The sequence below is a fragment of the Vespula pensylvanica genome, chromosome 3, assembly GCF_014466175.1.
Source record: "Vespula pensylvanica isolate Volc-1 chromosome 3, ASM1446617v1, whole genome shotgun sequence".
NCBI classification, from domain to species: Eukaryota; Metazoa; Arthropoda; class Insecta; order Hymenoptera; family Vespidae; genus Vespula; species Vespula pensylvanica.
In genome coordinates, this window is record NC_057687.1 from 9,629,030 (window position 1) to 9,657,011 (window position 27,982).

The window sequence follows — 27,982 nt, forward strand, 5'->3', positions numbered from 1 at the left end:
CGATCACTTATATCTGTTTCAATGTTTCTTTTCTTTTCGTTTTTTATTCTTTTTTTTTTGTTTTTTTTTTTTTGATAATAGCAATTGTAAACATAATTATGAAAATTATAAATTATACTATAATTTTATTATTGTTGTTGTCATTGTGGTTTTTGATAGGAACGCATTTTCATATGATATCTACTTTTAGTTCGTATGATAATCAATTACGATGATATCATTTTACTTATTAATGTCTTTTTGTTATTGTTTACATGGTATATTATAGAAATCATGATTCAAACATGATTTAAATCATGTATTATATTGCATAAAATAATATATATATATATATATATATATATACATATACATAAACATACGTTATGTATCTACAAATGGTATGTATAAACGCAACTGGATGGACGAGATCGATCAAAGATAATCCGTGAGAGATTATGATTATTTATTATGAACGTGGATACGTCGTTCCAATTAACTTGATATATTTCTAATCCTTTTACAAAATTTATCACGCGTAACAGCGTAAGCGCGAAATTCAATAATAATTAAATACGTTCCATCGAAATTTCGAATAACGACGTCAATTCTAACTGTATATTTAAATAAAATATATACACGGTAGACGAGATTGCTCTGGGTGTACCTACTTGTTAGAGAGTTAGTTAATCGGATCATGGACACGCGAACGTAATATCTAAACCTTTGATTCTTTTTTCCTTGGACAATCGCGTAAAACATAATAGATTATTTCTGACAGGTTGTGAAAGCGTTTAAATCGTATGACATTCTAAATCAAAAATATAGATTTTATTTTATTAGATAAATAAACATTCTGCGATGTCTGCGATTATAACGTATATTTGTTTTATTTATTTACTCATATTTTTTTTTCCTTTTTTTTTTTTTTTTTTTTTTATTTCTATCACGTAGTAACGAACGTTGAAAACAGATCGATGTGCGTTTATATCAAAGTATTTTTATCGAAGGGGTATCACTAAAAACAAGAAAAAAAAAAGAAAGAAAAGAAAGAAAAAAGTCGATATATTTATGCAAAGTAAAGAGATATATGTAACGTAAACACTTACATACGCGTGAACACCGAAAACCACGAAAAAAATCGAAATCGGCATTCTACTTTATTATCATATTTTTCTTTACAAGTACGTACTTATATATTACCGTCTATGTACCGTCTATAAACGTAAGAAAATATTTCTTCTTTCTAGGTTGGAGTTGTATAGAGCTTGTTTACTATGCAGTCATACCGTTAATTAGCCCGCATTCATGATATAATAAGAGACGATAAATGTGGAACGAATTGAACGGGTAAAAGAGAGAAAGGGAGAAGGAGAATGAGGGTGAAAGAAGGACAGAAAGAGAGAGAAAAAGAGAAAGAGAAAAAGAGAAACAGAGAGACCAGAAAGAGAGAGAGAGATAGAGAGAGAGGAAGATCCAGTGACTGTCATTTTTCAAATAAATTGTTCCACCGAGTCGGTGAGAGGGACGTCGTCGTGAACGCATCGTCGTCTAATTAGCCAACGTAATTGTTGCGTAATTAGAGCGGAAGAGAAACCGGCTGGTTGTTTCGTGTTGTCGCGAGAGCAACGTAATTATTCTTCGTCGTCGAACAAACTGGACCCGTTGGCTTAAGCGGCGGATTCTTATTAGTTTAACGAGTTTCTCGGGGACGTTTAAATTTTCGCCGAGAGCTTTTACCCTCGTCCTCATCGTCCTCGTCCTCGTCGTCGTCGTCGTCGTCGTCGTCGTCGTCGTCGTTGTCGTTGTCGTTGTCGTTGTCGTTCAAATGTATGGTATATATAGAAGCACATGACTGCTATAGTACGAGTCGCTTATTCGAGGAAAAGAAAAAGTTCAACTACTCCGTCGGGTGCGTTAAAGGAGATTATACTGTACAAGCTAGTGTCCCTTGCGAGGGACAATAGCTTTTAACGGTTCTCGTACCCTTTAACTTTTAAAATTTTTAAAGGAGTCCTTTCTCCCTTTCTCTCTCTCTCTCTCTCTCTCTCTCTCTCTATCTATCTATCTCTCTCTCACTCTCTCTTTGTTTCTCTCTTTTTCTTTGTTCTATAATTATTTAATATACAGTTCATTGTCGTGGAATAAAGAAATTTTCTTTTTATATAGCTTTAATTTAACTTCAAATTTTCTATAGTAATCATCTTATTTCTCAAGATAACTACGACTCTTCCTTTTTTCCCCTCTTCATCTTTATTTCTTTTTTATTGACACAGCAAATTGTCGTAGAGCAATGAAATTTATTTATTTATTTACTTTTGTATTTTTCTTCTCCCTTTTTTCTTTTTCTTTTTTTGTTTTATCTCAATATAACTCTAAATTTTCTATCGTAATCATTTTATCTCTTAAGGTAGTTCTTAAGTTTCTCCGACTTTCTCTCTTTCTCTTTCTTTTTTTATTGTTCTGTAATTATTTAATACACAGTACGTTGTCATAGAATAATGAAATTTTCTTATTCTTTTTATAGCTTAATTTAACTTTGAAGTTCTTATTGTAATCATTTTATTTGTTCAGAAAACTCTTTTCCTTTCTCTCTTTCTCTCCCCTCCCCCCCCCCTCTCTCTCTCTGTCACTCACTCTTCCTTTTTTATTCTGCAATTATTTAATACACATCACATTGTCGTAGAATAATAAAATTTATTTATTTATGTATTTTTCTTTTATCTTAATTTCACTCTAATTAGTTTTGCGATTATTACATTAACCCTTCGCTTTTTCCGTCTCTCTTTTCTTTTCAATTATCTTCAATTATTTAATACACATCACACAGTCGTAGAATAACGACATTTTTTCATTTTTTTTTTTTTTTATTTTTATCTTCATTTAATCCTACATTTCTTATTGTAATTATTAAATTTCTCAAAATAGTTAAAGTTTTCCTCTTCACACAAATTTCCAACTTATTTGCAGTACAACAAATTCTTCGGTCTGTGTTACACTTACTATATATACTAACGCAATAGATTTTTTTTCTTTATCTCTCTCTCTCTCTCTCTCTCTCTCTCTCTCTCTCTCTCTCTCTTTCCTTTCCCTTGCCTCTCTTATTTTTTTACAGTATTGTTTCTCCAGCGAATCGAGCATCACTCGGTTGTTGATCCTCGAGAGACTCGGGGAAAGATAAAAAGAAAACAAGGATTTCACCGTTAAAACAATTCGTCCTCTGGCGAGTCCCTAAAAATACACACAAGCTAGGACCTTTTATCTCGTGCGAACGAATATTTTTTATTCCTTTTCTCCCTCCCTTCCTTTCTCTCTCTCTCTCTCTCTCTCTCTCTCTCTCTCTCACACTCATCCTTCCATTGTTTCTGAGTCAAAAAAAAAAAAAAAGAAGGGAAAAGGAAAAGGAAATACCGACAATAATTTTCCCTACATATATTGCTATTTGTCTGTCGCGCTTTCAACCTATAGAATGCAAGAAGAAAAAAAAGAAAAAACAAAAAGATAAATAAAACAAAAAAAAAAAAAAGAAGCGACACGTATGATATGAAATCATACGAATTTCATATGAACTTCTCAGAAGTTAGGAAAATTCGATGACTATGACGATCGGGTAGAAGTCGCAGCTTTTGATGTCAAACTTATCCGAGTTTCTCGACAGCAAGACGTGACAGGAAGACATCGAGTGAGAATTCAAAATGGCAGAAACGTGCGATCTTGAACACGTTAATACGAGAAATAGAGATAGATACAGAGCAGACGGGGAAAGAGAGAGAGAGAAAGAGAGAGAGAGATACAAAGAGAGTCGTCATCAACCCGAATGAGGTTCTTTCATCTCCCGTAAAAGCTTCTCGTTCTTGTTGTCGGGAATGACGTTAACCGTCTAGACGGTAAATATTAAAGACGAGAATGCATCTCTCTTATTCTCTCTCTCTCTCTCTCTCGCTCTCGCACTCTCTCTTTCTCTCTCTCTTTTAGGTGGTATTCGCTGATTAGAAAAGCATTTTCCTGTATGTCGCCTATCTGTTTATCTTTCTCTCTCTCTCTCTCTCTCTCTCTCTCTCTCTCTCTCTCTCTCTCTCTCTCTGTCTCTTTGTCTTTCTCTCTTTTTCTCACGTTATTTTATTGCGACGTCTTGTCTCACAACGTGTGATTCAAAAAAAAAAAGGTAGAATAATTAAACGGATGAACGTGAAGCAAGAATACGTCAGGAAAATCTTATCTAATCGAACTTTTAACAATTTTTACAAAGAGAAAACAAGAAAAGAAAAAACAAATAAAGAAGGAAGCGATCGATATAAATTATCACATTCATTATTATTCATTATATTCGAACGAGAATTATCATAGAAAACAGACGAACAAGTAAAGAAAGAAAAAACGATAAACAAAAACAAAAAGAAAAGAGAAACAAGAAAAAGTAAGATAAAAATTGAAGAATGGTAAATACGAAATAGAGGTCTATCTCTCTTCTTCTTTATTTGTTGTTGTTATTGTTGTTTTTTTTTTTTTCCTATTCCCGCACACCGAGAAACCATAAATTTTCCAAGGGAAAAGGCAAAAAAGAAGAAGAGAAGAGAAAAGAAAATGCGTAGAAAGGAAAAGCGCTACTGAAAATTCTTTAAGGAAAACGAGGGAAGATTTATATTCTTTTACGAAGAGATCGGCTGCCGAAACGTACGGTGACGGCTTTCATCAAAGTGTCGGCTTGTCTTGGGTCTAAGCTTCTGGAAAGCCCACTGGGAAGTTAATATCCCTCGAAGCTTCTTACACATCTAATTAATCAAGAGCCGAGAGACGTCTGGTAACGTGTTCGCGTGTACTATGTGTACGATAGAGTATGCGAGCGAGATAGACAGACAGAGACAGAGAGAGAGAGAGAGAAAGAGAGAGAGAGAGAGGGAGAGAGAACGTTACATGGACCATCCTTCGTACAGAGCAGAGAACTTCTATCGATCCCTGTCGGAAGGTTTAAAGCTTCCCTGAGTCGAGTGGAGTAACGAGGATTTTGAATTGGAAGGCACATCTATAACATCCATTCGCGTCGATCTTCCCTCGTTTCTTCATTCCTCGTCAATTCGATCGAACGAAAGAAGACCGAGAGTAATGTGATTGAAGAAACGTAGAGATATAAAAAAGAGAGGGAGAGAGAGAGAGAGAGAGAGAGAGAGAGAAAATGAGAGGGAGGAAAATAAAAAGATTAATTTTACTCTTGTATGATATTTTTCTATTTTTTTCTTTTTCTTTCTTCTGTTTTTTTTCTTTTTCTTCTTCTTCTTCTTTTTTTTTAATATAAAAATGACACGTTCGCGTGAGTTAATAGAGACGACGATAAATTTCGTTCAATCGTCTCGAAATCTCGACGATAAATTTTTCGTCTCACTCACGTAGTTGCTACTTCTTTCTCTCTCTCTCTATATCTATCTATCTATGTATCTATCTATCTTTATCTTTATCTCTCGTACGTTTACGCATGCACTCGTATGTTCGTTCGTTCGTTTACGTTTTCATAGATATACATTCGACGGAAAGAGTTCGGCACATTAAATACCTAAAGAACGTAAAGAAGAAGAAAAATAGAAAGCAAAAGAAAAAGAAGAAGAAGAAGAAGAAAGGAGAAGTAAAAATAAAATAGGGAAAGAAAGAGAAAGAAAAAGAAGAAGGAAGAAATTCGTTGGCACGTTAAAAAGCACGAGAAACTCGAAAAAAAAACGAAGAAAAGAAAAGAAAAATAAGAAAAAGAAAAAAAAAATACAAAACACTCGAGTTTTTCCCGAAAGACCAGAGGGGGGCAAAAAAAAGAAAAGAGAGTAGGTAGGAAAGATTCGTTGGGACGTTTTTTACGAAGCAAGCGGTTCTTTGTCAGCCGAAAATCGGGTTAGTCCTGAAAGAAGCTCTTTTGAGGACGTTCGTTCTCCGGTACCACGTTTCTCTCTCTCTCTCTCTCTCTCTCTCTCTCTCTCTCTCTCTCTCTCTTTTTCCCTTTCTCTCATCGCGTAAAATTTCTTTACTCTCTCTTTCTCTCTCTCTTTTTCTCTCTCTTTCTTTCTTTTTCTCTCTTCATCTCTTCGAATTTTTCTTTTTTTTCTTTTTTCTCGTCTTTTCTTTGGACTTACTTTTTCTCCTAAAGCAGAAAGAGAGAGGAAAGAGAGAGAGAGAGAGAGAGAGAGAGAGAGAAAGAGAGACGGTAGAGAAGAAAAGAGAAAGAAGAGGAAAAACGCATCGTAGCAACAACGACGAGTAGAAGTACGACGATCGTTACGCGTATCGTGACGACAACGACGAGAACAACGACGACGACGACGAACGAACGAAAAAGACCAAAACAATATTGACAAATATTTTGCAAAAGACAAAGGACATCTCTATTCGTTTTTATAAAAACTTCGCTAATTCTTTTTGCGTTATTAGAGGCATGACTATGTATGTACACACACATATATATATATGTATATATATATGACGTTAGAGACGTATTATTTTATATTTTTATTTTGATATAAATAATAATATGGAAGAATGGAAAAGAGAATGATAAAGAAAAGGAAAAAAAAAACAAACAAAGAGAGAAAAAGATGAAAGAAAAGAATACATAAAGGATATTTTTACTAACACTAACACACACACACACACACACACACACATGTATTGTATGTGTATATATTAGAATGAAAATTGAAGAACAAGAAGGAACAGTCATATAAATACTAAAGAAAAATGCGATTACATATAAAAAGACTTCAAGAGGCCAAATCTTTTTAGATATACATGAAACGCGTTCGCTTTGTATTCCTAAAAGATACTCCCTTCCTTGTTATATGTATTTATCAGAGAACGAAGATTCGATGTGGAGCATCGATTCTCGAAAAAGGCCAAGCTTTACTGGTTTCTCTTCTCTCTCTCTCTCTTTCTCTCTCTCTCTCTCTCTCTCTCTCTCTCTCTCTCTCTCTCTCTCTCTCTTTCTCTCTCCCTCTCTATCGATATTGCTTACTCCGCTGAAATCCAAAAACGCATGACTGATAATCCCATTTCCTGCTCCATAAATCTGTTCTTTGTTAGTCCCGAAACGTGCTTATGTAGTATTATACTTTATACGCCATATTGTAAGTGGTATATATATATACATATATACATACATATCTGTCTATCATAAATGTTACTCATAAACATACAAATCATTATTATTCATTTGTTCAGAAAACCCACAAACGTATAATTATGTCCTAATAGAATAAATGGAGTGATTTATTCGATATTGATTGAAATAATGAATTTCGATCGTTGGAATATTAATCAATTCGATTAAAATGTCGTTGTACCATACATCGTCCAATCCCATATGTTTCAAGTATCATGAGGTATGAGAGTTGAAACGATAAGTCGTTAAAAGGTAGACGATCAAGTTTCTTCTCATTTTGAAAGTCGTCGATCCTTGCACGACTCGAAAACGCAGAATTCCGCGGCGAATGAATTTCCGAGGAGAAAGTTCGATACGCTTTACGAACTTCCCTCGGGTAAGTTCTTCTAACGCATACTTCGAAAAAGGAAAATCGATTTGACGGGTAACGATACTCGTTTCGAAAGTTATCGAAACTACATACTATCATATAACCCATATATATATTATACATATATAATATATACGTATGTATGTACGTAAGTATATATATATATGTATGTATGTATGTATGTATGTATATATGTATGTAGGTATGTAAAAGAGACCACCAAGTTCGCATCTGTTTTTGACAGGAACATTCCATTTCGATAATTTAACGCGTCAAAACTATGTTCATACCATACTAATATCCGAGTTTCTCTTAAGTAAATATGTATTATTACCGTTCTTTGAATTAAACGATATTTCGTGAAAATTTCCAACGATTAATTGCACCGAAACTTTCGTTTAAATATTGATGTCAACGTTGCCTTTAGAAACGACGTTACGAAAAAGCTTCGAAAATCTAGGGGTACGATCGATGAACGAACGAATTTATTCGAACAAACCCTCTTCCTCTCTGTGTATATCTATGTGTGTGTGTGTTTGTGTTATGTGCCTGCGCGCGTGCACCTGTACTGCGCGTGTAATAGTGTGTATTTGGAAGGATGTATGTGTTAGCGTGTGTTTGTCGAGGTCCTTAATCCAGAGTGATACGACAAAAACGCATTTACAGCAGAGTTGCTTCGTATTTCACTTTAAAGTGCGAGTCGTTGAAAAATCGATGAATCATGGAACACATATATACACATACATATTTATAATCATTAGCGTAGGAGTGGTATTATTATGTAAGATTCATTCTATCGATGTTATCACCAAATAGTCTTTTTAAATAAGTAAGATCAAAGTTGATCAAAACTTATATTCATGTTGTCAACGAGATAGACATGTACTTAGTTGAAAAATAATGGACAATTAGCTACTTAGAAAAATTGCAAGTAATTTAGAATACACGAACCTTTTGTTATTGCTCGCTTACGTAACTATAAACGAGTTTAAAATGCACGACTCTTCCGCGAATGATTTTATTACTACCGTATTCGTGACGACGCGCGAACTAACGAATGAAAGAAAATTCTCCGAGTAAAATCGACTAGAACGAATTTTCCAAGGAAATCTTAAGCTAAGAAGTAAGTATGATTGAATAATTTATAAATAAAATTTGTGTTTGAAAATAAATATTTAATAGCGGAAAAGATAAAAACTTAAAAGCGGAAAAGATAAATTATTATGATCCAATTAATTAGTCGTAAATTAATAATGATTTATTCGAAAAACAAAAAAAAGAATCACAAAGCAATGTCAAAAGTTTATCGAATCGAAAGTTTTAGAAAACTAATACGTAATCGTTTACGAGTATGAAAAAATAAAATAAGCTGAGTATACAATTTTCTATAATTAATCGCTTGCATGAGAGTCCATCCTTTATAAAGACAGTTGTGTAACCAAGTAGAACACATTTATCGTCAGTCACGCGAACACGATATATACGCTTGAATTTTTTCTTTCTATGCATAATTTTGTGAACAAATAGAAGTATGAATCGTGGTGTCGATGAGAGTGGGAACGAGGAGATAAGTTTGCCTCCGATACGAACACCTGGACCGATTAAAATTTGGAAGACGGTAGATGGATTCAAAACTATTGGTGGTGTATCAAAACCCGTGAAAATTGTTATACAAGAAATACCAGAGGATAGATACGAAGATATGCTTGATCATTTCACTACTCATTTCGTGAATGACGAGCCTTGTTGCGTCAGTATCAGTAAGTAGTTGCGTCAGTATCAATTATTTACAAATATATTCATAAAATTTATTCATTGATCATCGGCTATTTTTTGATCTTCTTTATGACTTAATCTTTCTTATTTCCATTTTATCATTAATTATTCTTATCTTTCTATCACATATTTATTATGGGCTTATACAATTATCTTGGAAAAATATCTCGATATGATATCAGAATGAGATAACAATTTGAAAAAATATCTCGATATATCTATGCTTCTATTCTAATAATCGAATAATCGTTTACAGAATTAAAAGATGACCCAGTGGGCATAAAAGATCTTCGAAATATATGGAAAATTATTTTAAAACAAGGCTTGTCAGTCGGTGCTTTCGTCGATGATCCAAAAGGAGGTAAACCCGAAATAGCGGGAGGAAATATACTGGGCTATGAAAATAAAAACGACGATAGAAAAATCGATAAATATAAGGTAGCTAAATAAAATTTACTTTGATACGTACTTTCTTATTATTATACATTGTACTTGTGATAAAAAGGACTTGTTAAAAAAAGTTGTAAATACGATTACTTATTTTTTTCCTAGATGCAACCATCCGCGGCTAAGAATCTAGTTACTCCTGCACTAGAATTGTACAAAGAGGCAAAAGTTTACGACTATTACAACACGGACAAACACTTATTTGCTTTAGGTCTAATCGTTCAATCTTCTTATCGTGGGCATCATCTTGGTGCGCACATTTTAAGTGTAAGGTGAGAAAACACTTATATTTTCTTATATCGGTTATTAATACAATTAGTACTGAGAAAATAATAATAATAATAATAATAATAATAATAATTTTTCTACTACCTAGGGAAAAGATTGGCCGAGAGTATAAGATTCCCATGACGTCGACACCATTTAGTTCCACGATTTCTCAAAAATCAGCTGCTCGTTGCGGATTCGAAGTAATTTTATCTAGAGATTACGATCAGATATTAGACGAGCAAGGAAAGGAAGTATTTCCTGGTATTAAATTTAAAGCAATGCAAGTGATGGGAAGAAGATTGTATTAAAGTATCATCGTCTGTTTTCTTTCGCTCGTATTGACAGTCGTATATGTATGAAAGTATTAAAAATGCAAACGTTTAAACGTCAAGAAAAACCGTAAGCAATTCGATCATTAAACGCATGAAATGAATTCAAGGAAACGAAAAGAAAAAAAAAGGAAAGTACAAGTAATTAAAATTGATTGGCTTAACGTTGCATGACCCGTTATCAAATCAAATACCTATCTTCGTCTTTTACATTTGAAATTTTTATTATTTATTTACAGGCTTTAAGAAATTTTTTGAGTACACATTTTAAATCGTACTTAGTAGTTCTCAGCACTTAATTTCATTTGAAAGTCAAATGTTTTCAATAATTAGAATACGTATATACATATACATATATATATATGTGTGTGTGTGTGTGTGTATGTATAGAGCAAATAACTATAATATAGCCTAGATATCAATTATTATCTATTATATTTCATATGAAATGTTAATCGAATTAAGGATATCCCACATGAAAATTATTTTACTTGTGTAAAAATAATGTTTCTTGTACAATGTCATTGCAAGAAAAAATAAAAACTTGTTGCAAAGTCTAGAATGCATACAAATTATTATTAGAAGTTGCTAGAAGGAGAGTCACTAGAATTCAGTCGTTTATTCTTCCCTTTTCGTTCCTCTCTTGCTTTCCCTCCATCGACGTATCCATTTACCAACGTGCGTGCAAATTCAATCATCGTCGGCGATCTTTTTAAGCGACTAATCTCTTCATTCTTCTTTCTATCTTTCTCTCTCTCTCTCTGTCTATCTTTTTATAACATAAAATCAAACTATTTGTATTTTTAACATTTATAAATCGGACTTTATCATTTCAACAATCATTTTTGTTTGTTCATTGATAAACGTTTCTTTTAATTCCATGTTTACATGAAAATCTTGATTTGAAATCAAGGTAGAATAAATTAGATTATGTAAATGATTTTGATAAAAACTATTGCATAATTTCGTGCGAGAGCGATTCGTTTTTATTATTTACTACTCCGTTATTATCTTTACTGTTTTTTCTATCATCAAGAGAAAAAAGGTTGAAGTTCAAAGATTAGACGTCAATTGTACCGATTATCTCTGAAATGATTACATATTTTTATAGTATGTTTATTATCTAAAATACTAAACAAAAGTTGTGAAAGAAATTGAATGATTCGCATTGTCGTAAATAAATTGTTTTCTTTTTTTTTTTTTTTTTTGTTACGTTTATCTATTGAAATGTATAGTTTTTGTTGTAAACGTAGAAACGTATGAATAATTATGACGCGTACATTATCTGCTAATTTCTGAAAATTTGTTTACATCTCCATAACAAATATAAATACATAATTATTTTTTAAAAACATTCGTTTCAGATTTTTTTATAAAAATATGTATGTATACATACCTTTTTTGTTAACATTTTTTCGTAAAAAACAAAGTTGTACAAAGTTTTTGTTCAAATTCGCTGCTATACGAATACTTTTTACACTCACTGTATATAGATAAATATACGTACATAATATATACGTACGTATATACATATGTATATGGACGGAACCGCGAGAGTTTAAATATTCTGCGTAAGTGCATATGGGAATGTCTTGTACTGAGTACATTTCGAAAGAAGAAAAAAAAGAAAAGAGAAAAATAGAAAAAAAATATTTTTGCCTCAAACAAAAACGATTCGGGAAAGAGAAAAAAAGATTTACCTGATAATTTCTCAGATGGCAAATTATCAGCTAAAGTAAAAGTGAGATCCTCTTTCAGCAACCTCCTCCTCCTTCGCACCCCCGCTCTACCCCCAACGCTACTCCTTTTAAACTGACAAACTAAACGAATTAAAATTACCATTTTCTGTAATCGAGGAGGATTAATTTCTTTAATTACACTTTAGAGCGAGCCAGTCGAGCGGTTGTAAATCATCCTCTGATAATTAAGTTAATAGGTCTATTTGTATTCCATCTTTTGTTGAAGAGATCATCTTTTTCAGGAACACCTGGTGTATAATACTTTGGGGAGCTCGCGAGAATACAGTTAAGATGGTCCGCTGCTCCTCGCGGGATATGAGAACGAAGGAAGGAAAAAAAAAAGAAAAAAAAAAAGAAAAGAAAAGAAGGAAAAGAAGAGAAAGAGATACTTTCTCTCTCTCTCTCTCTCTCTCTCTCTCTCTCTCTCTCTCTCTCTCTCTATCTCTATCTATCTATCTATCTCTTTCTTTCTTTTTTTTACCCCTTCCCCTTTTTTCTATCGTGAAAAACTATAGAGACCAGTAATATAGGTATCGTCCTCGAGGGGTTACGAGTCAAGATTCCAGATCGAAGTTCTACCGCGAAGAAAAAGAGAAATAAGATTAGAGAGATAAAGAGAGAGAAACAGAGAGAAAGAAAGAACGAGAGAGAGAGAGAGAGAGAGAGAGAGAGAGAGAGAGAGAGAGAATGAAATGAAACAGACAAGGACAGAATAAATAGAATCTTCGCACTCTCGAAAAGAAAAAAGAAAATAAAATAAATTTCCCGTTCGAATAACAAAGTGAGAAAAATTTTTTATACATCCTTCGAATCGTGTACTCCCTTTGTTTGGCCCGTGCCGACGCAATGAAATGAGAGAGAAAAGAGTCTTCCTAAATTTATACGGTAAATATACGTGGAGTCACGCTCCGACGATTTTTCGTGAACTCGCGTGAGTTTTTCCAACGCTATGCTCGGCTTAAAATCTCCCAACGGCTTTTCGTACTTCTTCTACTGGTCACTGTTTATTTCCTTTTTTTTTTGTTTTTTCTCTCCCTCTCTCTGTCTCATTTTTTCATCTTGTTCCTAGAAGACGTAGTTACGTTCTACGTTTGGAAATTAATTTTCAATGAGACGATGATTTTCAATCATTCAACGTGGATTTCTAACTATACACTATGAAGAAAATTCTTCGCAAAACTTAATTGAATATAGCGAATTACACGAGATAATTAGGACGATCGAACAACATCGACGTGAGTATCTTCGAAGAATAGACCGTAACTTCGATACACTTGTCGGATTCTCAACGCAATTAGATCGTACTCCGAAATCGAATTAGACTTTAGTGGAGATATTCCAACATGTACCGAGTAACGAGGTCCGAGTGAACCATTCCGTTATCAGTGCACGTTAGTTTAAGTAATTAATTAGTTATGCGCGAACGAAGAATTTGATGATGATAATTCATTAAGTTAGTAGGACAAAGTGAAATTTCAATTTTACCATACGATAATTAATATATTAATTATTTTTATGCATTATTGTAATCAATTGTTCTAATACATTGGACAAATTTTCGTCTACGAATAAACATATCGTCATTCACTTAATTTATATTTTTACGAAACAATAATATTTATGATTGTATTTTAAATATCATTTTAATTCAATTATTAATTATTATTCGAACACGTTAATCGAATTATATCTCATCTCAGTGATTTTATTTCCGATCGAAAATTTCAAAGAATAATGGCGTACGATGTCAGTTAAGTCAGATAGAAACATAAATGGATCGGACTTCAGCATCAATGCAGAATACTCTGATAACATCGATAATTGTTATTACGGTCGACGAATTCAATAATGATAATTCATCCAGTTACTGACAAGAGAAGTTTTAATTACACTATGTGATAATTAATATATTAATTATTTCAATAAATTATTATAATCAATTGTCCGAATTCATCTGGAAAGTTTCCCCAAAAATAATCTCATCTTTGCCCAATTAATTTACACTTTTACAAAGCAATGTTATTTATGATTGTATCTTAAATATCATTTTAATTCAATTTCCTAATTATTATTCAAACACGTTAATCGAATTATTCCTCACTTCAGTGATTTCATTTTTGATCGGATATTTCAGAGGAAAATAACATACGATGTCAATTAATTCTGAATTTCATAACGATAATTTATAAAGTTACGAGGAAGTAAAATTTCAATTACGCCAAGTGATAATTAATACGTTTAACACTTCTATAAATTATTATAATCAATCGTTCGAATTCGTCGGAAAAGTTTAACCAAAAATAAGGCCAAGCTTATTTGATTAATCTACATTTTTACAAATAATGTTACTACACAACAAATAATGTTCATAATGGTATCTTAAATATCATTTTAATTCGATTACTAATTATCATTTAAACACGTTGATCGAATTATACCTCATCTCGGTGATCTTATTTTTGGTGGAAAATTTTAGAGGACAATGACGTATGATGTCAATTAAGTCAGACAGAGAGAGAGAAAGAGAGAGAGAGAGAGAGAGAGAGAGAGAGAGAGAGAGAGAGAGAGAGAGAGAGAGAGAGACATAAATGAATCGAATTTCAGCACGAATGCTTGGACACTTTAATAACCTCGATAATTGTATCCTCGAATTACGATTGGTTCTGTTCGAAAGGACCTAGTCCTTTATCGTGTTCGTGTGAGTGCACAGAATGATTTAGACGCGATACTAACGCATGCTGTCGTCATGCCGCGAGTACTGGATCCACGTGTGAACTAATTCGATTAAGTACACGGATGATCTACGTAGGTACGGACGAGGCCGTTAGGAAAATCTCGTTAGTGCCTTCATATCCCCGCGGAGTTCTCGTTATACCTACGTCGTAACGTTGCTTTACGAGCATACGAAAATTTCCTATCGTTGAAAGACTTCGAATAAAGATCGATGAATATATATATATATATATATTATTAGACGATTATTTATATATATATATTTTTTCTATTCATTTCATATTTTTTCTTTATTTTGTATATTTTATATTTTATATATTAGATTATATTATATATTATATATATTATATATATGTACATACGATATGAGGAATACAAAATACAAATTACGATAAAAATAAAAATCGAATAGAGTGATAAATCTCCACAAAAGAAATCGATTAAAAATCAATCACTCTCTTCTCGAAATTTTTTCGATTGATATTATTCTTCAACATTTAGAAAATTCTTAACATAAGAAAGTTCCTAGGCTTGTTATTTTTACGATAAAAAAAAAGTCTCGAAAGAAGAAGAGAAGATTGATACTTAAGCAAGTATAACTTAATCGAAATTTTTTCAATTCAATCTTTATAATTCTGACGTTCGATAGAATAATCGATAGAATATGTTTATTCAATCTTTCCGAGAAGATTCGAAAATAATCGAAACGTCTGGTTCGAAGTCAAATTAAGATCCTACGAATTACTTATCCAATGAAATATTATTTAAAGATATCTGCAAACGTCTTGTTTCTTTTTTTTTTTACTTTTCTGTTACCAGACGATAGGATGATCATATAGCACCAATTGTAATTCACCGTCGATAGTCGACACGGAGTTACGCGGGCCTCTACACAAAGTGGATCCATGTTCGAGCTGATTCGATTATTTACGTCTCGTACGATGTTACCGGGGCTTGACGAGGACCCTCTCTGAAATTTCGTTAGGGGCCTTCATCTCCCTACGGGGAATTGTTATCCCGGTAGCCATCGACTCGCTCGAAATTTATCCACCGTCCATCGGCTTTTAAAACTGAACGCTTTAAACCTGAAATTACATTGCTTCTCTCGTACACGTACAGACAAGTGCTTTCGACTATTACCATATTTATATCAGTTTCAGCTACGCGTTTAATAACGAAAAGTGATATTTGCGGTTTCGATAAAAAAGAAAAAAAAAAGGATAAAATAAAAACAGTAAAAAAAATCTCTCTCTCTCTCTCTTTCTCTCTCTCTCTCTTCTCTCCTTCTCCCCTTCTCTCTTCCTCTCTCTTTCTCTTTCTCACCCTCACCCACCCCTAGTCTGTCTCTCTTCCGAATAACCGAGTAAAACAAATACGGGGGAGAATGCGTGGTTACGTGAAAAATCCCTTTTAATTTACGCCGAATATATTTACTCTTTTTCTGCGTCCTGTTTGTTTTGAGATATAAAATTTAATCCCATTGATATTAATGAAAAATTACAATCACGTTAATTAAGGGGAAAACACAACACTGAAACCCAGCAATATCAACGGATCAAGATAATCTTTTCTACTTTAATTTGTATTATGTTTCACTAACATTGTTGACAATAATATTGAAAGATAAATTAAAAAAAAAAAGGAAGAAAAATATCTATGAAAAAAAAAAAAACGAAAAAAATAAAAAAGAAAGAAAAAACAAAAAAATGGATATAATTATTATTCTCAACTTATAATGAATAGCCATTCGTTATTCTTTAATTAATGTAAATAAAGAAGGAACGACTTTGCAAAATGTATAGCAAAGAGAGTCGTATGGCTAACAGTTATATGGTTCTAAATCGGTTGACTGTGTCCGTGCGGACAAAGTTTAACTTCCCTAGGGGTATCTATTATCATTAAACTGTATAATCCTGTATATCGTGGAATAACTGAGTAAATAACTAAACAACATGCTAACGAGCTACCGTAGTTAACGTACCAGAGAGCAACTTTCGGTATTACACTTACAACGCTCTATGAAATTTCGCACCGCATTGGTAGAAAGTGCAATTTGAAACTGAAACGATCAACGAGAAACATATCTAAGGTCTTCTCGAACGAATGAGCGTTTCCTATTTTTTTTTCAAAGACTAGAAAATGTATATATTAATCATTGACTATAAAACTTATATAAAAGTAATTAATTAATTTATATGAAAATTAGTATGTATATATAATAATTAATATATATAAATAATATATTGATATATATGTATATAAACTTGTCTTATTATTTTTTCAAATACTAATAACAATACAAATAATATATAAATGTAGGTATAAATATATATACAATATATACATATATATATATAATTAATATATTAATATACATATTAATTATATATATATAAAAGTTTATGTTATTATGTCTTCATTTAACAATACAAAAATATATGGACAATTTAATTATGTTTCTTTTTTATTTAAAAATATTATGATCAATTTAAATATCGCTTCGAAACAAACGATAATTACATAGGAAGTAACCTTTATAAACGATTTAATCGTATAGACGATAGAGAAAATTGGATAGTAGTACACTTCCAATAGGTTTATCGTAAGGATCGGATACTCACCCACGCAAGAACCGTCTGCGGACACCTCGTATCCGGGCAGGCAGGTGATGGAGAGGCTATCTGCTATCGGTTGATCCTTTAGCTCTGTCGGTTCAGCGCATCTGTAAGATCCTTGCGTGTTGATACATCCATAACGGCACACTTCCGTTTGAAGGTCGGGTACTGCGCATTCGTCTACGTCTAAAACAAAAACATCAATATTCCGATCGTAATGTCCTTTCAACTAACGTTTATATAGATAAATATATTTATATTATATAATGTAATATATTATAAGTATAAATAATATTTTTATTTCTCTTATAACATAAATTAATATATTATTATAAGGTATACTTTATAATATATTATATTATATCATTTTAGAACATGTTAAATTTATATAAAAAAAGTTAACATACACAATTCCACATAACGTTAAACAAATACTGTAACATTTGTAACATATTAAACGTTAAAATATAAACATCTTAGAATATATTAAATTTATATAAAAAAGTTAACACATGTAATTCCATTTAACGTCAAACGAATACTCTCTTTCTCTTTCCCCTTTTCTCATATTGATAATTCCAAAGAAAAATATCTAATCTTATTAAATTCTTCAAGAAAGTAAATAATCAAGGTAGGTGATTTAAGCGTACAATTTGAACAAGATTTGTTATAGGTACCAAAGGCAAATTTCCTCGTCGACATTCAATTAACGCGATTAAACGCGAGTGGTATACCCTTAAGGGAGATGAGGTTTACCTTGACAGGTCTTCCAGTCGTCCTCGAGCATGAAGCCGTCCGGACAGAGGCAGAACACTCGACCCATCGTTGAGAGACAAGTGTGAGAGCATCCGGCGTTGTTGACACTGCATGGACCTGCGTTCTGGCACGTGTGGTTATCGGCCGACAGAACCGTGTCCTGGATACCCTCGCAAGAGCATTCGTAACCACCTACGAGGTTTCGACACGTGTCCTGACAGGGACCGTGACCGTTGTTCAGCAAGCATTCGTTGATGTCTATATATCATCGATCTTTAGTTATTTCAGTTTAATCATTTTATTATTCGGCGATGGGAATCGATCGTTCTTTTTTTATAAAATTATTTCGTATTGATTTCATTTTGACCTAATCAATTTTAAGATATGATTTATTATATTCGTATTTATTATATTGGTCCTTAATTATTGAATCGATTTTTGTCGGGTTCAATAATCATTACTTCTTTTTATTTATATAAATATATGAAAATATTATATGTGTATCGAACAAAAAAGAAAAAAAAATATATATATATATATATATGTAATATCAATAATTGAGTCGTATGTTACCAAAAACGTTCGCGTTATGTCCACCAAAAATAAAAATTGTGATCGTTATGCTGTCCGTTCGATTAGATGATACGACAGATTTTCGAAATATCGGAAAAAGAGAGGAAAATATGTTATTTATTATAGAAAAATAGTATCGAAATTTGAATACGGATATTTCTATATCCACTGGGAAGGAAATGATGATTTTTTTTTTTTTTTTGATTCGTGAGAAAAAAAAAGAAATAGAAAAAAAATTGTTGGACAGACCTAACGGAAATTGAAAACGATAAATGAGATTATCATTTTTAATCGATGGATATTTTTACGTGCGTACGATCGAATTAGAAGAGTTCGATTTAATCGATCCGAAAATTGGATTTGTTTGTAGAAAATTTGATTGCTTCATGATCGATTCGTCACTTCTTTCGTATGAATTAATAAATTCTTTTATTAATTAATTATTCCCTTTTAATATATATATATTAATATATATATATATATATATATATATATATATATATATATATATATATATAGGACGGTATAAAAAGACCGATTATTTTGAATACTCGATACACATAGAAACACACTAGAAATACTATTACAAATATTAGAAACGCACTAGTTCAAGATCGTCAAAAGTTAATTATGAAAATGAAGCAAAATTATTTCTAATGTAATAATGAAAATTGAATATATCAGCAAAGTACTCGCTAACGATATCGAACGCTCATTAACAATAAAAAAATAATTTACATCGAAAAAGTTGAACATACAACCCACGTTAATCAACAAATTAATCGACAAATTTTTCATTCGTCTCGATGAGTGCTATAAACTTTGAAAATATCGGATTTTTTTTTTTTTTTACCATACGTATATACATATATTAAATTTTATCATACGTATGTACATATATTAAATTTTACCATACGTATATACATATGTTTCTTTTTTAATAATTTATAAATATTTATAAATATATATGTATATATATATATCTTATTTGTAATTTTATTTATAAATATTTTTCATTTGTTAAAGATTAACAAGAAAAAATATCTTCCTGATAAATCCGCCGTTGAAAATGATTTTTCCATGGTGATTCGAGAGAATCACACGGTGGTTCGCGTTGATTGAAAAGAGCCGACGAAGCGCATCGAATTCCCAGCACCACTTCCGACACTCGGGATTGCTCGTAAATCGCTCACCTATGCACGTGAACCTGTCCTCGCCCTGTTTCATTCCCTTCGGACACTCGCATCGAAAAGATCCAGGAGTGTTCACGCATTTGTACTCACAGCCACCGTTGTTCTCCTCGCATTCGTTCACGTCTGCGGTTGGGATGAAAAAAGAAAGAGAGAAAGAGAGAAAGAGAGAGAGAGAGAGAGAGAGAGAGAGAGAGAGAGAGAGAGAGAGAGAGAGAAAGAAAAGGAGAAAACAGAGAAAAAGAAAAATCGAGCAACCACGGACACGACAGGATATACGTGATTTTACACACCAGTTATATTGTCACGAAGCAATTAAATGTTTATACTTTTTTTTTTCTTTTTCTTTTTCCTTTTTCCTTTCTTTTCTCTTTTGTTTAACATGTTTGTTGCGTTTCCTTCTCTTTTTGTTTTCTTCTTTCTTCTTTGGTTTTTATTTTTTTGTTCTTTTTTCTTTCTTTTTTTTTTTTTTATTCTTTTTTGTCCCTCCCTTCATCCGCAATTTCAAGCGTTTCGATGTAAAAATTTTTTTACTCGATCAATTTTTTTTTTTAGCCCGAAAGCTATATTTCGTGCGCAAATGACTCTTTTATTTACTCCGATGATATTGAGATTTATAAAGAACATGACGAAAAACCCTCGGGTATAGCAAATAAAAAAAATATATATATAATAAAAAAGGGAGAAAGAAAAGAATAGTAATAATAATGATAATAATAATAATGATGATAATGATAATGATAATAAATAATAATAAATATAATAATAATAATAATAATAATAATAATAGTAATAATAAAAAATAAAAACAAAAAGAAAGAAAAAAGGAGGAATTAATTGAAAGCACTCGTGCGGTTCGTTCAACGCGGCAAAATTTAATTGCAAGTAAATGTAATATATATATATATACACACATATGTACGTATGTATGTATCTACATATATGTATATGTAGATTATGTATGTCCGATGATTGTGTGGAACGTAAAGTAATGGCCGCATCTAGATTTAATTTGCGGTATGTATTTATGTATGTACTCGTATATGTCGACAACGAGATTAATATCGTGCATTACGATTTATCGGCGAATAATATCGATACCGCAAAAAAAAAAATGATTTCAGCAAAGTCGTCGTTTCTATATTTCGCAAATAAGTAAATAAATAACTACGTATTATTTATTTGAATAATATAATTCTAAATGAGATTCTTTAAATCAATTAAAAACGATACGAACGAATCGGATTAAAATTTATCACTCACCTATACATTTGTAAGCATCCAATCGAAACCCGTTGTAACAAGAACATACGGCTCTACCGTCGATTTCCTTACAAACATGTTCGCATGAGACTTCCGAACAGACACCGTCCGATCCTTGTTTCAGTTTACATTTTGGTACTTGTCCGATCCATTGACGATTCCTGCAGAGCAATCGACTTCCGGTCGATACCATGTAAAACCCAGGTGCACACTCGTAATCGGCTTCGAGATACTCGTGTCCTGGTATGGAAGACCTTCAACAACGAACTCGCAAATGATTTTCGCAAATGTCATTTTCGCGATAAGGAAAAGGAGAGAGAGAGAGAGAGAGAGAGAGAGAGAGAGAGAGAGAGAGAGAATGAGAAAATGCAATGAAATGAGTTACAAAGTAAATGAAAGTAACGTTGTTCTCTTTCTTAATTTTTAATTTTTTTCCTTTTTTTTCATTTTATTTTTCTTCGCTTTTTCACTTTTTTTTTTTTTTTGTTAACTTCTAATAATTAAGTTCATCAGTACAATTAGAATACGTCGAACAGACAAACGTGCAGTGAATTCGAACGAATCGCTTCTCGATATCGTTTTCGTATTCTCGAGAGTATTTCGAATGCTTATCATCAATGAAAGCGTGTCAATTAAAAGGGTCTCGGTAGATCCTCGAAACGATACGATATAAGATTTGCATTTCACGAAGAGAACTGTATCTCGGTTCTTCAACGATACACGAGAAAGTAGATAGAACTCGATTTCAAATTCGGTTTAAAGGAAGATATATATATATATATATATATATATATATATATATATATATGTAAACTAAATAGTAGATTTCAAAAGACTCTTACGAGATATCATTTTAAACAAAATAAAATCACAAGAAATGGTAGATTTCGTTTGGGTATTAGGAAAAAAAAAAAAGAAAGAAAGAAAGAAAAGAGAACAGAGAAAAAGCGAAAATCGGAAGATATCCGATTATATTCCATCTTAGAGTTGAGTAAGTATGATCATTTCATTCGGTATGGACGACGAACGTAAACGAGTGTTAGTTTTCAAATACGAAGTAAGGAAAAGAGTTTGTGTGATAAGATGAGAGGAAGGAGGATTACCGTGCAGGAGAGAGCCAATCTTATATGGCAATCCCATAAACACCGTTGAAAATCCTTCACGCGTTTAGAAAAGCAGCATGTACGGTTGGATTCGAAGCTTTTCATATATATATATATATATATATATATATATATATATATATATATATATATATGTATATATACATATATATATACATATATGTACATACATACGTATATATACATATATACCCAAGGTATACGGTATTAAAAGTAATTCGATTTTCACTTGTGATTCACCCTCGAATGCATTTCCATTGCGATCCAGTGCAATACTTACTGGACGTGGTTTTTACATGCGTCAAAATATGATTGCGAGTCTAAATGGAATGGATTGTAAACTAATTCGATCTAATAATCATTGTAAATTCGATAAAATATTTTATGTGTGTGTGTTATCGAACGAAAGAATAGAATAATTCATGATAAATCTATCTACTCACTTTACATATTTGATAAGAGCATGCCTCGCTAACGGTGCCGGCAAGAAAGTTCCATTTATGCATGATAAGTCGCCTTTTGGATTATCCTCGTCGTAGGTGTCAGCATTTGTAGTGGTTGTCATGGTGGTAGTAGTGGTTGTACTTGTGATTAAAGATACGATCGGTTGATCGTGCAATCGTGATGGCGAACTGAATTTTGGCCGGTCCTGACGTAGTTTCAAACTGGACGTCATGTATGCGTTATAATCCTTCATCGTTCTTTCGAGTACCTCGTTTTCAAGGTCGAGAATCGGTAGATCTTCCTCGGTGCGCGAATAACCCAACATTTTTTCGGCGTCGTAACGCGAATTACCAAATCTCGCTCTGTCGTCAATGATAATCTCGTTCGATAATTTGTTCCTGTCGTTATCGTACGACGTAACATCCCGATGTGTCGTAGAACCAGTTAGAACTCGATTACTCAAATTTATCATACCTGTCGTTGGTTATAATTTATAAAGGGAGAAAAACAATTTTTGACGATTGATAAGCGAAGTAGATAAAGAAAGAAGAAGAAGAAGAAGAAGAAGAAGAAAGAAAGAAAGATAGAGAGAAAAAAAAGAAAAAAGATCAACAAAAAAAAGGAAGTATTCGATACGATCGACATACATACATACCCGATCTAGCGATCTCCTTTTCCAATTGTTTAGAAAGTTCTCTCTCAACGTTTTCAACGTATACGTCCCGTCGTGGTGAAACCTGAGGCAAACTCTTTCTATCGTCCGCGTTCGTCGTAGTTGTCGTTGTAATCGATGGAGCTCGAAGATTGGACGGAGCACCGCCGGTGCTCGAATCTAAACCATCGAAATTGGTTGAATCCTGTCGAAAAATGCTGACGTTCTTTCCCCCGTACGTCAAACCTATGTTCGAAGAATTGCCGAAGGATTGTTCCGATCCTTCGTTCTCCGTTCGTTTCTTAAACTTCGACGTTCGCCGTCTCTCATCGTCCATTCTTCTATCGTCGTTCTGTCTTGACCTCTTTCTACCCCTTTTCCTATCCCTGTTCTTACGTCTTCTTCGTCGTTCGCCACGATACTTTCTCGTTTGCGAGTATCTCGATTTTTTCGACGTCGAATCGGTATTAACATTTTCTTTATTTTCTTGTAACGACGATCTACCACCGATCTTAATCTCGTTCTCACGTACATCCGTAGTACCATCGATATTATAAGAAGGATTATTTCTCGAATCTTTCGTTCGACGATTTTTCTTACGGGTTTTGTTACCCTCGTTGATGCCCGTGGATCTACGTTGTTCACCTAATGACGTCGTAGCAGCTAAAACCGTCATTGAATATATGTTGCCAGAGAGAGAGACAAAAATAGAAAGAAAGAAAAGAAAAGAAAAAACGTAATTACAAATGAAAGAAAAAAATAGAGAGAAAGAAAAAGAGAGAGAGAGAGAGAGAGAGGGCAAAAAAAAGCTCGAGATAAAGCGAAGAAATAACGATAACGCGACGAAGCGGAGTTCATCTCGATTGATAAGAAGAAGAAAAAAAAGATATAAAAATGGAAAGAAAAAAAAAATACTCCCGAAAAAATTAAAAGAGAGAAAGAAAGAGAGAGAGAGAGAGAGAGAGAGAGAGAGAGGGAGAGAGAGAGAGGAGGAAGAAGAAGAAGAAGAAACAGGAGAAAAAAAAGAAAGAAAACGAGCAAAATAAAATTAAAAAAAAAGAAAAAAGAAAGACAGAGAACAACTTTACTCACTCGTATTCAGTGTCTGTCGAAGGAAGGAAGCTCTCGTACGGTCCTCCAATGGATGAAGAGCGACGTTTTTATTTTCTCCGTTGGATCGAGACACGGCATCCTTATCCTCCTCGTTCTCATCCTTCGACTTTCTTTCGGACGAGAAGCTCCTTGTATTCTCTTCGAGCATCTTCTCCCCATCGAGAGACACGTCCCAGCTAATGGACAACATAGCCTACCGTTTTTCTCTCCTCCTCCAACTTACCCTCTCTCTCTCTCTCTCTCTCTCCCTCTCTCTATGTTTAACTATCTCTCTCCTTTTTAACTATCCTTTTTTACTCTTATTTTTTTTCTCTCTCGCCCCTTTTTTACCGACCAACAAAGTCTGGGCCGTTCCACTCGAGCGCGTACAATGTCGGTCCACCGCTTAAATCGACACTTTTATTTCCCGTTTCCCAGCACCATCCCTACTCCTTTTACTCCTCCTTCTCCTCTTTTTCCTTCATCCTAGTCTACTACTCTACTGCTCACAACGATGCTCTTACCCTTAGCTTCTAGATTTATCTTTAATCGTTTCCCCGTCGTAACGCGCCCGCCGTTGTCGTCGTCGTCGTCGTCGTCGTCGTCGTTGTAGTTGTCGTCGATGACGTTCAATAGTTTTTACTTTTCTTCTTCTTCTTTTCTTTTTTTTCTTTTTACAAAAGTAAATTCGAGCAAGAGCTCTCGCAATTATTTTTCTTCGCTTTAACAAGAAAATATTCGAAGGGGTGTTTTTACGCGACAACAAGATCGAATGATCTTTTCGATATTTACGACGATTCCTAATGATCCTCGGAATACTTTAAACGGACCAGAAGAAAGTTCTATTAAACTTTTACAAACGAATTTACGGCTTTTCTAATATCTTTCAATGATGCAATCAATCATGAAATACACTTTAAAACGCGAAAGACGGTGGAAAAATTCGTTGAATAGTCCTTCGACGATAATAAAGGAACCGACGATATTCGCGCTCGAAGGCCATCGACTTTGTCTCTTATCACGCGATCATGCTCCTTATTTGTTTATCTTTTTCAAGCAAAGCTGCTCTCGTAGCATCGATCGAAATACAAAATTGCGGAGCTTACGAAACTAAAATGTCTTAACCGAACTGAAATAACTTAGAACGAACTTGCTCGCGAATAATTTTCTTCAATGAATTATCGTAGTCAGAAGAAAGAGAAAGAGAGAGTCGATTTGAAAGCTAAGAAAAGTTATCGATAAAAAAAATAATCGATGAATACAAGTTTCAAAAGATCGATGTTCGATTGATCGTCGACAGAAAAAAAGAAGAAAGAAAAGAATTGTTCGTATATATTCAATATAGGTTGATCGAGAGATCTTACCAGTCGCGAACATGACTATAACAATAATCCATTACATAGTTACTTGAATCGTCGTTCGTCGAGACGTTCGGTGTCCCGTAGAAGATCCATCCTCCTTGCGATACTTTTGCTCCCAAAGGATCCCCGTGGTTCTGCATTTTGACAGGATCCTGTAAAAATTACAAAAAAAAAAATATATATGGAAGAAGAAGAAGAAGAAAAAAGAAAGATCAATTTAAGAAAAAATAATTAAAGAAACGAATACGGATTTGGTTCTTTTCTCAGGGAGAACATGAAAAAAATAAAAAATACAAAAATACAAAAATTAAAAAACTAAAACGAAATAAAAAGATATAAAAGAAAAGAAAAGGAGAAAAAATTTCTCTAGCATCTCGTTTTAAAAGTTTCGAAAAAATATCACTTACGTTCATTTTTTATAATTTCACTAACTATCATTTACTTTTCTTAGATCATATAGTTTTCGCTTTAACGATTCAATCGTTATCCATTGATTTCGTTAGATTTCAATACAATTGATAAAAAGCGTCTTCGTCCAAACAATTCTCAAATGCGCGAAAAAGTTTAAACCGAGTCAAAAAGTTACTCTTAGTCGACCTCGTCGTCGTTCCCTTTTTTCCAATAAGGGGATGAGGGATGAGAGATGGAAGAGTTAGGGCGAAGGAAAGATCGAGAAGAGAAAGGGGAGAAGGAGAGAACTTAGATTCTCTTTCTCCTTCTCGTTTCTCGTTTCTCGTTTCTCTACTCGAAAGTCAATGCAACATCGTGGGGTTTACTTCGCGATCACGGTAAAAGTCGCTGGTGATGGTGGTGCACGTGCACGTGCGCGAACATCCTTTAGGATTCACTTCACTAAGGTTTTCGAGCTCGATATTGAACTTTTTACCGTTCTCTAAAAGCTGAACTTCAAGTAGAAAGCGAATTTTAAGGACAAAAACACGAATGAAGAAGGTTTTCTCGAATAAAGAAAAAGAAAGAGAGAGAAAAGGAGAAAGAGAGGAACTTATTCTATTTTACTTGTTAAATAATAAAATTCGGCATCAATTTTTTTTTTTTTTTATTAAAATTCAATTACGTCAATTTTATTAATACTCAAGTACTTATCTATAATCTCTAGTTTATAGAGATAACAATATATATATATATATATATATATATATATATATATATGTATGTGTGTGTGTTAGTATATATATACATTGTTCGTATTTGTATGTCGTTAATTCGATGTTATTCAGAAAGACGTTTCAGAGTACCGTGGACCATAAATCCTAGTTAGACTTATGCAACGTGAAATTTCATAAGGCGATTAACATTTTAATCCTGTTAGCGGATACGAATAATCGTCGAATAAGAGGGGGCAGGGTGAGTTCGGGGGGCAGGAGAAGAAAGAGGAGGAGGAGGAGGAGGAGGAGGAGGAGGAGGAGGCGAGACGAGAGTTAAATAGGAAGCATTTGAATGCAGAGAATGACACGATGACTCGTACCAATAATCTCTCTATCTCTCTATATCTCTCTCTTTCTCTTTCTCTATCTATCTATCTCACTCTGTTCCTCTCTTTCTCTCTTGCCCAATGAGAATAGAAATCGACGATAAGACGCTAAAAGGGATCGTTTCCGTAGTATTTTTATGAAAATTTTGCATTTATAGGAGAAAATCCGGCTCGTATCATAACATCGTAGGATATCGCGAAAAAATATAATATCGTCAATTAGCATTGAAATAGCCGTCCATTGAATTGGAAATACGACAAAACGGAATACAAGTTTTTTGTTTTTTCCTTTCTTTCCATTTTTCCTTTTTTCTCTTTAAAAAAAAAAAAAAAGAAGAAAAAAAACAACGCGGAAAATTTTTCAGCTATATATATTGTATTTTGTCAACGACAATATTTTTCAAGGGATGGGGTTGGGCTGGGTATGAGGGAGAAAAGGCAGGTGATTGGGGAACGAAATACCATCGGTAAAAATTTCATAAATTTGATCGTATGGCTTTCGAACTAATTCACGAGATATTCGAACGAACGAACGAACAAACGAATGAACAAAAGGATGAACGAGCACGAAGCGTATGCGATGAAAATTAGTATGAAATATCCATATTGAGGTAAAACAAACTAATCGACTAACAACGAGTA

The 27,982-nt window shown here is 33.2% G+C and overlaps 2 protein-coding genes across 5 annotated transcripts in view; one reads left to right on the plus strand and one right to left on the minus strand.

Annotated features, from left to right (window-relative positions):
- Positions 1-27,982, minus strand: part of LOC122628162 — a 61,044-nt gene that overhangs the window by 17,153 nt on the left and 15,909 nt on the right. For 2 of the 3 annotated variants that reach the window (XM_043810119.1, XM_043810117.1), the window contains exons 2-9: positions 25,895-26,000; positions 24,488-24,684; positions 23,399-24,058; positions 22,743-23,217; positions 21,176-21,429; positions 19,916-20,038; positions 18,150-18,407; positions 17,400-17,579 (exon numbers count right to left, since the gene is read on the minus strand). In XM_043810119.1, coding sequence (XP_043666054.1) covers positions 17,400-17,579; positions 18,150-18,407; positions 19,916-20,038; positions 21,176-21,429; positions 22,743-23,217; positions 23,399-24,058; positions 24,488-24,684; positions 25,895-26,000 — 2,253 coding nt within the window. The remainder of the gene's footprint in view (positions 1-17,399; positions 17,580-18,149; positions 18,408-19,915; positions 20,039-21,175; positions 21,430-22,742; positions 23,218-23,398; positions 24,059-24,487; positions 24,685-25,894; positions 26,001-27,982) is intronic. The other variant, XM_043810118.1, reaches the window with a different exon arrangement.
- On the plus strand, positions 8,488-10,865 carry LOC122628167. Of its 2 annotated transcripts, XM_043810128.1 has the most exons (5): positions 8,488-8,607; positions 9,012-9,244; positions 9,517-9,698; positions 9,813-9,979; positions 10,084-10,865. In XM_043810128.1, the coding sequence occupies exons 2-5, from the start codon at positions 9,016-9,018 to the stop codon at positions 10,283-10,285; spliced, it is 780 nt and encodes a 259-aa protein (XP_043666063.1). In that variant the 5' UTR covers positions 8,488-8,607; positions 9,012-9,015; the 3' UTR covers positions 10,286-10,865. The 2 variants fall into 2 exon arrangements, with proteins under 2 accessions (XP_043666063.1, XP_043666062.1); XM_043810127.1 differs by lacking the exon at positions 8,488-8,607 and having other exon boundaries at positions 8,922-9,244.

Coding starts and splice junctions, on each gene's coding strand:
- LOC122628167 (XM_043810128.1), top strand. CDS start 9,016: ATGAATCGTGGTGTCGATGAGAGTGGGAACGAGGAGATAAGTTTGCCT. Junction 9,245..9,516: donor GCCTTGTTGCGTCAGTATCA/GTAAGTAGTTGC, acceptor AATCGTTTACAG/AATTAAAAGATGACCCAGTG. Junction 9,699..9,812: donor GAAAAATCGATAAATATAAG/GTAGCTAAATAA, acceptor TTTTTTTCCTAG/ATGCAACCATCCGCGGCTAA.